The 12,333-nt window shown below is 41.9% G+C and overlaps 1 protein-coding gene across 1 annotated transcript; it reads right to left on the bottom strand.

Moving 5' to 3' along the window:
* Positions 1-810: 810 nt before the first annotated feature.
* On the bottom strand, positions 811-6,015 carry LOC104430771 (protein DETOXIFICATION 12). Its single transcript, XM_039306048.1, is given in 8 exon segments — positions 811-1,459; positions 2,019-2,224; positions 2,412-2,650; positions 2,765-2,821; positions 2,934-3,020; positions 3,400-3,850; positions 3,853-3,943; positions 5,645-6,015. Coding segments are annotated over 8 exon segments (1,467 nt in total). The 5' UTR covers positions 5,915-6,015; the 3' UTR covers positions 811-1,393.
* Between the last annotated feature and the right edge of the window lie 6,318 nt (positions 6,016-12,333).

Genomic DNA, 12,333 nt, shown 5'->3' with positions numbered 1-12,333 from the left:
GGGTTGAACATCTTCCATAGCAACGGTCAAATCGACCATAGGAACATCTCTTGAAACATTCGGGACATTGAATGGCACTTGATTATTTTCAGCCATCTTAATAATCTAACAAGAACAACAAACAGTGAGTGACCTAATCGCCTTAAGATTGTTGGAATTTTATCCAGAGAATACACACTGTTTGTTATAATCAGAACATCAATATAAAGAAGATGATAACAACTTTATAATTTCATTCCCTTTACAAATATTGGAGAAGAAGAAAATAAGATATAACATAAAATTGGAGGTGAGGTACGGATAACCGAATCTCCTTAAGGCGATTAGTTCCTGCCAAAGGTGCCCCATAGATTCACGAACTATGCCTCCCAAGATATAACACCTCGAACCTGTTTGAATTAGCATTATGCAAACAGGACTCTGTCGAACCGTTCAATTGAACCAGCACACTCAGAAAAAAACAGAAGAGTAGAAAAGGGCATCAAAGCTCTTTTGGAATCGAATTGGGAAAACCAAAAACCAAAAACCCCCATGAAGCTCTATGCTCATATCTATTTATAGAGCTTTTTAGTTCATGTACTAAAGAGATACATGAATTAAATAGACGTGTGTATCAACGGGATTCATGAATAAAGAGATACATGAATCCAAGAGATTCATGTATCCAAAGATACATGAATTCAAGAGATTCATGAATTCAATAAATACATGAACTAAACGATACATGAATCTAGGAAATTCATGAATTCAATAGATACGTGAACATAAAAGTATAGGAGATTCATGAATCCAAAAAGAGATGCGTGAACAGAAAAAATGTATCTTAATTTATTGGCTTTCGTTGATCCATTAACCATAATTATAACCATAATTACAACAGTTCCAAGACTCATCTCCTCGGTTTCGCTGTCCTTGTCTCTATAGATATATTGTGCTTCTCCGGTGTTGGATTTCTATGCCTGACACCGCTTGTGGAAATAACTTGTTAAAATCTGCAGAGGTCGACTGTACTTTGAGCATAATTCCTAGGTTTTGTTAACTTAGATTTGAAGTGACCAAGAATCGAGATACAACCTGTCTAATGACTCGATATGATGAGCATTATCCATTTCGGGCAGGGCAATGAGATTACCCCCACTCTTATTTGAACGACAGATGTTCACATATGACTGATGCTTTGTGATTATTGAATGCTGGCTGATGTTCAGGGGTTGGACATTTGTGCGGATATGGTGACCTTGTTCAGTGAATTTGAGAGAAAATTGCGTACGTCTGCAGATGCCCCCTGTGATTCAATGCAATCTATGTACGTGATGTCACTGAAATCAAGAGCAAACTGGAGAGCTTGCGAATTGCAATATGATCATTCTCTCAGTTGCAAGTCTGCTTGAGCTCAGATAATCGATCCATTATCGGCTGAAAAGCTTCCGTCAAATATTCTCTCCCTTGCTTTGCTTGCCTGCATCATCAAAAGCACGTTTAGCACCAGCTTAATTCCTTCGGCTGGAAATTCCTAAGATCATAGGCAAACGCGGAGCCCAGCACAGTGGGAATTAATCAAGAGAAACTTGCAATCGACAAAACATAACATGGCACAACTTTACACATCGACACGAATTGATACCTAGTTCAATGAATACTTTATAATTACATTAAAACATTTTCTGAATGACACGATCAACTAACATGAACATATCCATGACTGATCTAAATCTTTCAGTTGAGCACAATTAGTTTCTAAATCTTATTGAATTGTGCAATCAAGTCCTTGCAAGACAGCAAGGAAATTTTCTAAAGGTTGCCACTAAGGAAAAATTGAAGAATTGATGACAGGAAAAACTTGATTGCACTTCCAATGAAAAGCCATGTATAACTTGTGACCATTACACCATGGCTAGAAAGAGGATCTAGGGATGTCCCAAACTCCTCCTCGGCTAGATTTATGAAGGTATAGCTGCTAAGAAGTCATCCGCAAGGCATGTTGTTGATTTGAGCAGAAGAGGATAAAATAAAATTACCAGCTTTTCCCAATTTGTGCAACAGGTCACAATTGAGAGCAACGATGTCTGCACAATAGCACCCGCTTGAATCCCTATCCAAAGTCCCACTCCTCTCAATCCCACCCAAAATCCCAATGTTGCAGCAACTGGAATTCCACACAGATAGAATGCCCCCAGGTTCACATAAGCTCCAATGTGTTGCCATCCGCATCCTCTCGCAATACCTGATCGAGTCAAACATCATCACGAGAGAGGAAAAAAGAAAAAAACATTGCATTATAATTGATCGAGGAGGTGATCGAATTATCTAATGTAGGCTTCCTTGTTCCTAAATTGCAGTTCCATAATTGGGTCTATCGAGATCAAATCTGGACAAAGTTTCTCCAATGATACAGAGAGATCGAGTGATACCTGAAAGGACACCTTGTAAGCTGTCTACAATGACAGAGAGGCAAACAAGTGGAGACATCTTTGTAACGTAGTCCACGACTTCCTTTTCGTTGCTGAAGGTGTAACCGAAGACTTTACGAGTTGCAAATAAGACTGCGCTCGTAATGCTTGTTTCGGTGATTGCTATAAGCAATACTGCATAGACAGCTACACGAGCTGCCTGCGCGTTTCCTGCTCCCAATTCATTGGACACTCTCGTGCTGTTATTGAACAAAGGCAGCGAAAAGAGAGTGAGGGTGTTGTTAGAACACTCCAATGGTATTATGGGGGTCAGTCCAACATGCCCCAAAAGGCTAAATGAAGAGTTTACAAACCTTCCAGCAGCTCCAATTGCAAATGGTATTGCGTAAAGTGTTGATGTCGTCGAGAGACTATCCATGAGATTAAACAAGAACGGTGAATTACGACGCGAGATTGATACACAGCTCTAAAATCAGATGTTGGTCAAGTCATGATAAATGTAACATGAAAGACAGGACATACCACACAGAGAGAACTGAAGTTTCAAGCTGTGGATTCGGTAGAAGCCCAGAAAGCAGGATGAGCAGCTCAAATGACCACCATTCAAGGCTACGATCCATCCAAATGAGTACACAGAAAGAAACTCCATCAACAGAAAATATCTCAAACGGTAAAACAAAAAAGATGAGTTAAGTTCATTTGCCAATCAAGAGGAATGCAAGACTAACGCTAGTTATACGTGAAGCGGTATAATAAATGAATACATGAAGTGATGTGGTACACTTCAAGTGAAACAAGTGGGTCACATTCAAAACCCATTTACAATCCATTACTTCCGTTACTGCTAGTATACAAAATACATAGGGTAGTCTTACTAGACCTGGCGTCAGTCATCCTTCAATATAAACAGCATATACACATGCACTGCTACTAGAAAACAAAGAATATCGCACAGAAGTAGGAGCCCTTGGGGATAAACATTAGTTACCATATCATGACAGCTGATGGAACAGCGAATCGGAAGAACTCCTGAATGCCTCGGAATATTTCCATTGACACCGGTGCACGTGTCTTCTGACACGCACTAGAGAACGTCATGTACAGCCCAAGAAATGTGACGTTCAACCAATAAGAAATTCCCAATGCCAAAGCGGCTCCAACGTTATGTAGCCCAGACTTAAACACGAGGACCCAACAGAGAGGCACATGTAAGCAGAGCGTGGCACTGGAGCCTATGAGCATCGGAGTGGTGAGGCTCTGGGTCTGGAAGTAACGGACCAGTGGCTGGAGCGTGGCGTATGCCAAGAGCGCAGGGACGAGCCACGCTATGAACCTACCCGCCTCACGCGAGATCAGCGGGTCTTGGCCCATCAACAGGAGGAGTTTGCCCATGTTGAACCAGAGAAAAGAGAGCGGGACGCACACTAAGGTCAGAGAAAGATCGCCGTGTATGTTTGTGTTCCGAGCTTCTGGTATTGTTGAGCCCCGTAGGCTTGTCCGCACAGCGTTTCCAGAGCAGTGGCCATGCCAAGCTGTTGTTGCAGAATCATGAACTAAGAAGTTTAGCCATCTGTAAATGAATCAATTTATATCTCCCATGCAGCCGTAGATCAAAATTCGTTCGGACAGACTAGTATGAACATATGTCCCATAAAAGCAACCAAAATGGATGGAATTGCCAGTTTTTTCATCAACATGCAGTCCATCATCATCGTTGATCAGGTTTCTAAAATAGCACAATAGCTTTTTCTGGACTCTCATATTCATAGAATGACTACGTGTTGTGTGTTTTGAAGATATAACACGAACTTCTTAACCAACAAAAGAGCACCGAATGTAACAAGCTAATTTCAGTATTGTTACATGTACAACTCTAGGAACCCATTGAGAAAGCACATGGGGTCACGCTAATACTAAATTGATTGATAATATAATGTTAAAAATTTATTGTCGGTAAAATGAATACCACTCACTTACTTCAAACATCAATAATGTGATTTCGTCCCATCAGAATCAAATCCCTGTCTCTAACACACTGTTGAAGAGCATGTCCCTATTAATGACAGGACAAGCTTGATTCCAATTCTCACCAACTAGGGTTAATTCATTATTAGCTTTTGCACCATTTCTAATACGACACAGACCAACTTAAGCGCGCCAAGTCTAAACTAGCCGCCATCTTGGACTATGCAGCACCAGTCATGTGCCAATGATGCCCTCGGGAAGCTCAAAGATCTAATGCAATGAGCTTTGAGTTCAATGCAAATGTTGAAAGTCCAAAGCTACTTGGGGAAATGCAATTGTATTTGGTAAAAAAAAAATTGCAAATAGACTTTGAATTGAATGTGCGTTTGGTACAGAAAACTTTCGTAATGGGCTTTGATTGGTATATAATTATATATATTTTCTTTTCTTTTTGAAAAATTGAACTAAACCCTTCGTCGAACTGGCGAAGTGCTATGGCCGCCGGCGAGACCGAGGTCAGTTGACCTCTGGCGACCCTCAGTTGGGTCACACGACCCTCTCCGAAGGTCGCCCGAGTTGGGCGACCTCAGCCGACGGCCGCTGGTGCCAAATCTGGCTCGCCGGCGGCTATAGCCCTTCGCCGGTCCGGTGAAGGACTGCCTCCTTTTTCAATTAAAAATAAATAAATAGGGGCAAAATCAGAAATATAAAAAATTGATGAAGGTAGTTTTGGAAGAGAAAAAGTAATTTTAGCATTCTGCTGAATGCTGGCTTTCAGCATTTTGAAGATAAGTTGAAAGCTAAAAGCCAGCAAAAAAATTGAACCAAACGATCCAACATTTCCCCGATGCCCCTTAGAAATGTTAAACCAAAAGCACCCATATTCCTAAGGACATGTACTGAGACAGTTTCTCATGCGTGGTTTCAAGCAAACTGATTACATCAATATCAACGGAATCATCATTGAGATCGAGCCTCCGACACACATGTTGTCGCTATTATCATCATGGCTCGTGGAATTCATTTTGTTCGAAAAGAATGAAAGTAAAAAAATCGCTGAGCGTCCTACGTAAAGTTTAAGTTTAGCTGAAGTGCAGCATTGTTAAGAGCATATGGAAGCATATGATTGATCATATGGAAACAGATGGCATACGTGTAATTAAAATTGCTCGTCCGTTAAGAAATATTGCATCACGCTAAAATAATCCAAAACAAAGAGTCAAAAACGTGAAGGGAGGGGGAGAGAGAGAGAGAGAGGAGAGACGAACAAGGAGACTGAAGCCGGAGACGCCGGCGAGGGAGATGGCGATGGCGGTGCTGGAGAGGGAGAGCTCGCCGAGGTGGCCGACCATGGTGACGCAGATCATCTGGAGGAGGTACTGCGACGACGTGACCACCACCATCGGCGCCGCTATGCTCCCCACCCTCTTCACCTCCTCCGTCACTCCTCCACACGTGAGGCCGTCGCTCTTGCGCTCTCCCTCCTCCCTCTTCGCCAGCAGCCTCTCCTCCATCTTCTGCTTCGTTTCTTCATCCATGGAAAGACGGGAAAAGATAGAACGAAGGAAAGAGCTGCGGGGTTTGGCGCTCTCGGCCGCCTACCCTCTCTCCTTCTAATATGAAGACTCTGAGAGAGAGAGAGGGGCTGAATGTCTTGTCTGGAGCTGGTGGCGTTTTATAAGTGATGATGGGACGTTTTGGAGGAGTATCGTGGATAAATTTTAGCTTTTGTTCTTTCCTGGATACTTTGGAGACAAAATGAATCACATTAACCACCCACCGCGGTTAACCACCCACCACGGTGCCTAGCTGGATAAGCGCTAGACTTCCATCGAGAAGGTTTAATGTTCGAAACTCCTGTAACTTGCAAGAAGGCTAGCTTTGAGTTTCTTGACGACTTATCCGGTGGCATTTGTATGGTGGCTAACACGTGTCGTAACCAGTGATTTACTTTTGACTGTCGGCCGTGCGAGGTTCTCCGGGTTACCAAAAAAAAAAAAAATCACATGAACGATGTGTCCTTTCCTAGATTCTTTGGAGATAAAATGAATCGCATGAATGGTGTGTGAAGGAATGCATCCATCCCACAATGGACGAGATGGTTGGGGCTTCGCTCCTTAACCGACAGGGAAGGGGTTCTGAAAATTTTTGTCCCCATTGTGTGACTCACCTTCGACCCATGGAAAGTAGGTCCCTACGGGTTGCCCCGGATTTACGCCGCCGGTTGCCAGCTATACGATGGTTCCCATATCACAAAAAAAACAAAAAAAAGACTCACATGAACTGCGTTATCAATACACATCTTAAGTGGGGGCCATGGTGGTGGGATCTTGTCCTAATCTCCCCCGAGATTTACGTCTAAATAGTGGTTTGCGACGACGTCCAACAATACAACCAGACATCGAAGGGCAGTGTGACCCCGTAAGGGAGTCTCCGACGATTCCTCGATCACAAAAAAAAAAAAAAAATGAATCACATGACAAACGCATCTCGTGGTTCTGAGAAACTCACGTGGACGAGAAAGTATTCTAGAGATGATTGGATGATAATTTTAATTTTTTTTAGGTTAACAATTTATTCTAAATTAAATAAAAAATAATTATAAGTTATTATAGAGCTCACTTCAATTTGTGACTTACAATAAATTATTATTTTCATAATATCCTAAAGATTTTTATACTGCAAAGTCCAAAATTTTAGTGGTTGCTTCTCATCGTGTCATCATGTAAGAGTTTTTTTTCTTAGTTTAACCAATTACCACTCACGTGATGTGGAAATAAATAAAACAAATTAAAAAATTTCTCTCTCGTCCTGCTCCTACGTAGCCGTTGCTCTGGCCACTCTGATTAAATTCTAGCCCTTCCTCCGCCCCAACCTCCATGCACAAGCCCTCCACCTTGCCATGGTCGCCACATCAGCCGTGATCTGAGTTCCCACCCTCCATCGGAGCCCAACGACAGTCGGAATCTCGACCTCGCTTGCCACGGCCATAGACGAGGTTTTGTTTCAAATCTGGAAGTTGGCCGTCAGAAAGACGAAGACGAAGACTAATAGAGGGAGTCATGACTAGATAGTAAATTTCTAAGTCAATTTCTAAGTCAACTTTAGCATTCAAATTTGGGTTTCTTCTGTTTTCCTATTCTAGCCATGAGCTACAATTGACAAAAAGGAGATCTTTAGCATTCAAGTTTTTGGGTTTCCTTTTTTCCCAACTTCCTATATTTTCCATAACCCAGCTTCCACATATTCCCTATAACTCAAGTTGTTTGCAACCATGTCTTCTATGTTTGGCCAAAAGAACAAGCCAAGAGACCCACTAATTTTTTACCCGCATTATTCTGTACACTCCTCCAAATGTCAAATCTTATGGCTAAAAAGACAAACCGAGAGACCCACTACCCCTTCCTTGTCTCATAGATTTTTCCTCGGATTTTTTTTTCAAAGACTTCTATTTTTTCCAAATTTTTGGCCATTTGCTTAGGTCAAAAATGGGTAAAGATAACCACAAAGACAATGGAGATGGAGGACTCCTTTCGGTGAAGACAAAGCTAACAACAAGGATGACGGAAGGATAATCAGGTTTGGATGTGCACCAAAGTTGGCTTTGACGGGTGTCAGCGATGGACGAGCGAAGGTGACTCTGGCTAGAGGAGGACGAAGAGAGAGAGAATTGATGAGCAGATTTTTAATTTTTTGTGATTGCATGTCACAATACACGTGTCAAGTGGTGATTGGCTAAACTCAAAAAAATGCACTCCATGTAGGATGATGACTTGGTGAGAAGCAACCACCAGATATTTTCTCCATGTGGACATATCAATCTCTCGAAACTTTGTGTTAAAATAATTAGGTTAATATCACCAAAAACTCCAAATTATACACCAACAACAAATTTATCCCAAATTAATTTTTTTATAATAATTTTTTTTTTTTACGTTAATAACACGTGACATATATATCTTTTCGTTAGTTTCCATTAAATATTGTCGAAATGTCTAGCTTGAAAGCCCTGTTGATTAATTAATGATTTAATAACATGAAAAACCCCAAATTGATATTCTTATAATAAATTTATCCCAAATTAATATTTGGATCAACAAAAATCCAAAATTAGTATAAACATGACACATTTATTTTCTGTTAACTTCCGTTAAACTGTCACAGGTAAAATTATCATCTCACCCATATAATCAAGTGCCTCGGAGCAAGTTCATGCTAAATGCTTGGGCATTATTCGAGGACCATAATTTTACCCATAACCATAATTTTATGCCTCAAAGAAAGATACTTGTGCTCGTCTATGTTGTTTTCTTTAGATGTGACGTTGAGCACAAAACAAGGTATAGATGTTGGGATTTTATCATTAATCACTATCGCATCTCTTGTTATGTTACATTTTTGGAACACAAGATGCTCTTGTGAATTTGTCCTCTCAACTCATTTCCTACTATTTCCTTATTTTCAAATTCTTCAATAAATTTAGTTTCTAAAGATTACATACTTGAATTTTCGTTTACCAAGTTGTCTTCTCCTAATCTTGATGCAGATACTTTTGGTGCTCCCACTTCAGCAGCTTTTGACATATCTACGCTATCCACAGAATCTCCACTCTTTATCAACCTTTTATTTGGTTTTGTGATTTCCATAATTTTACCCATGACCGTAATTTTGTGCCTCAAAGAAAGATACCTGTGCTCGTCTATGTTGTTTTCTTTGGATGTGACGTCAAGCACAAAAAAAGTATAGATGTTGGGATTTTATCATTAATCACTATCGCATCTCTTGTCATGTTACATTTTCGGAAGATAAGATGCTCTTGTCAATTTGTCCTCTCGACTCATTTCCTACTATTTCCTTCTTTTCAAATTCTTCAATAAATCTAGTTTCTAAAGATTACATACTTGAATTTTCGTTTTCCAAGTTGTCTTCTCCTAATCTTGATGCAAGTACTTTTGGTGCTCCCACTTCGACAACATTTGACATATCTACGCCATCCACGGAATCTCCACTCTTTATCAACCTTTTGTTTGGTTTTGTGATTTCCATTGCTATTCTACTACTCAACAACTAGCAGAGGGAAATAGGAAAAAAAAATTAATTTTTTGAAATAATCGTTAACGCCAACAATGGTTATGTCATGTAGGATTGCCACATTCACGTTAGTGATTTTTCGTCAAGATTGAGAAATTATTATATTGACAAATCATTAAAAGATTTAGAATTAAATTAATCGAAAAATTTGGAAGTAAATTAATCACCTGACAATAACTTTAATACTTTGGACAATTATCCTGTTTTTTAATGTGTTCTTTGTTCGTCTATCTTTATTAAAATGTTTCAAAAGTACCATGATGGCATAGGAATGTCGACTTGGATGCCGAATAGACGTGTTCTTTCATGTTTCACTGGAAATTCTTACGTGGCTCCAGCTCGCAAATCTGAAAGTTAGATAGAAAAAAAGTGGCGTCAGAGAGAGAGAGAGAGAGAGAGAGAGAGAGAGAGAGAGAGAGAGAGAGTTGACGAGCACAACTGGTAATGCAACAATGATGACTCCCTTAGACAATGGAACAAGCGAGAGAGAGAGAAAGCATGACCCTCAATGCGAGGATGATGACTGCCCAGATGATGGCTCATGACGGTCGGTGTGTTTGGGAAGACTTTTAAGGAAAGTATTTGGAAAAATGTAGAGGTTTTTGAGGTAAAGAGGTTTTTTAAAATGCAAATTGTGTTTGATAAATTGTACTTTGAAAGTTCATTGTGAAAGTACCTTTGAGTAAAATAATGTTTGGAAAGATTACATTTACAAAGGATTTTGGTGATTAATAAAAAAAGAAAAATTTATTAAAAAGAATAAAAGAGTTCGCTGACGAGGCAGGCAACCCCGGAGACGACCGGCGAGGCCTGCCTAGGGTCGGGCGACCTCGCGGCGACCAGATCTGGTCATCGGAGGTCGCGCGACCTCACGGTGATCAAATTTGGTTCGCGCCGATCGCCGTGAGGTTGCGCAACCTTCGGTGACCTAGATCTAGGTTGCGCTTGAGGTCGCGCAACCTCGCGGCAACCAGATCTGGGTCGCACCGATCACCGCGAGATCGCATGACCTCCGACAACCTAGATCTGGGTCACGCTTGAGGTCACGCAACCTAGAACTGGGTCGTGGTGATGCGACTCGCGAGTGGTCGCTGGGACTTGCAAGCGGTCACCACGACTCGCCGGGGTTGCGCAACTGGCCGGTGATGGTCGCCGCGACCTCAGCCATGACCTCGCCGGCCTCTCGAGCTCGTCTCTGATCAGCCACGCTGTCGGAGAAGAAGATGAACAGTAGACATGAACAGTAACACGAGGCATTCCAAGAATACTGAAAGCCCAAGATAGCCTAGGACTTGCCTTAGGCTTTCAACCTTGCAAATGCCAACCTTGCTTCAATGCCTCTTGGAAAGTAGTTCCCAAACACCTTCATTTTGGCCCAAATGCCTTTAGCCCCCCAAAGCCCCTTAGAAAGCAGTTCCCAAACGCACCCAATATCCTTTTACCGATTTGATTAAAGTGAGCGAGAGGGAGTGTGAGAGAGAGAGAGAAGGGAAAAGATTAACGTAAGCAATGGTCCATGCTCCTCGGAAAGGAGATAGCTACTTGAGGTGTTGACAGACCTTGTTTTATTGTGCCCTCAGCATCGTCATCTTTAGAACAGAATTCCTACTCACGAGGGTCAAAGGCGAGGCTTTCGAGACCTGGCGAAGCCTGAAACGCACTCTCCCGTGCCTTCGATCTAGTGAAATAAGTACACACGAGTGTCTTGGGTGGGTAACATTTGAAAAGGACACGCAAAGCCCTTTGAGCTAAATATTGGATGTGAAGAAAACTGAGCATTTATATATTCTTATCTTTACAAAAAAATTAAAAAAAAAAATTGAGCATTTAGAAAGTCAAAAGCCCAAGGCAGGTAGGAAGTTGCTTGAACTTTCAACTTTCTCTGTATGCCCATATCATATTGTACAACCTTTTTATTTTTTCCTCAAAACCTCGTCAACTTTTTGTTTTTACCCTCATTTTGTGACACTATTCATCTTCCCTGAGTTGTGAGGGATCAGCGATGGCTCAAGAGACGCTAGCACGGACGCGGCGACCTAAGCGACTGTCATTGGAGGGTCAAGCAACCTCCGTAGGTCAGCGACCCAAACTAGGCCGTCACAACTTGCGAGGGTTCGCTCGACCCAGATTGGCGGCCCCCTCATTGTGGTCGCGCCACGCGATGACCCGCGGATGTCGCCTTCTGGGTCACCGTAACTCAGATTTGAGTCGCCGCGACTCATAGGGGGTTGCCCAACCCAGATCAACGGCCCCCTCGCCGTGATCGCGCGGCGCAGCGCAATGACCCACGAAGGTCACCTAGATCGGTGGCCCCCTCACCGTGGTCGCGAGGCATGGCAACCTAAATCTAGGTCTCCTGAGCCGCTGCGACCTAGCAACCTCGTGGCACTTGGAGAGGTCGAGGTAGCTGAGAAAGCCCCCACGGGTGGCGATGACGACAACAAGAGAGGCATCAATGACATGGGGGCAAAGGGAGAGGTCGAGGGCCTGGCCTTGGGGTAACGGCTAAGGGCAATGGGGAGGTGCTGGACCTCCAAGCTTTTGCTTCTTCGTAGTCCTCAAGAAAAGAGATGGCGGAGAAGATGATGGTGGTTAAGATGAAGAGGAGGAGACTATTTTTTTTTTTTTTTTAATCACAAAAGTCCTTTGTAAATATAAATTTCTCTGTACATTATTTTGCTCAAAGGTACTTCACAAAGATTTTTAGATTACAATTTACCAAACGAAATTCACAATTTACAAAATTCCTTTTAACTTAAAGTTTTTTGCATTTTTCCTAAGACTTTTCTCAAAAGTCCAACCAAACGCACCATTTTATCTTTCTCATATCGCCATACGGGAGGGGCATGGGAACATCGATCCTACT

Source organism: Eucalyptus grandis, chromosome 2 (assembly GCF_016545825.1).
Source record: "Eucalyptus grandis isolate ANBG69807.140 chromosome 2, ASM1654582v1, whole genome shotgun sequence".
NCBI lineage: Eukaryota > Viridiplantae > Streptophyta > Magnoliopsida > Myrtales > Myrtaceae > Eucalyptus > Eucalyptus grandis.
The sequence above is the reverse complement of the archived record's forward strand: the minus strand, read 5'-3'. Positions and strand labels throughout refer to the sequence as shown.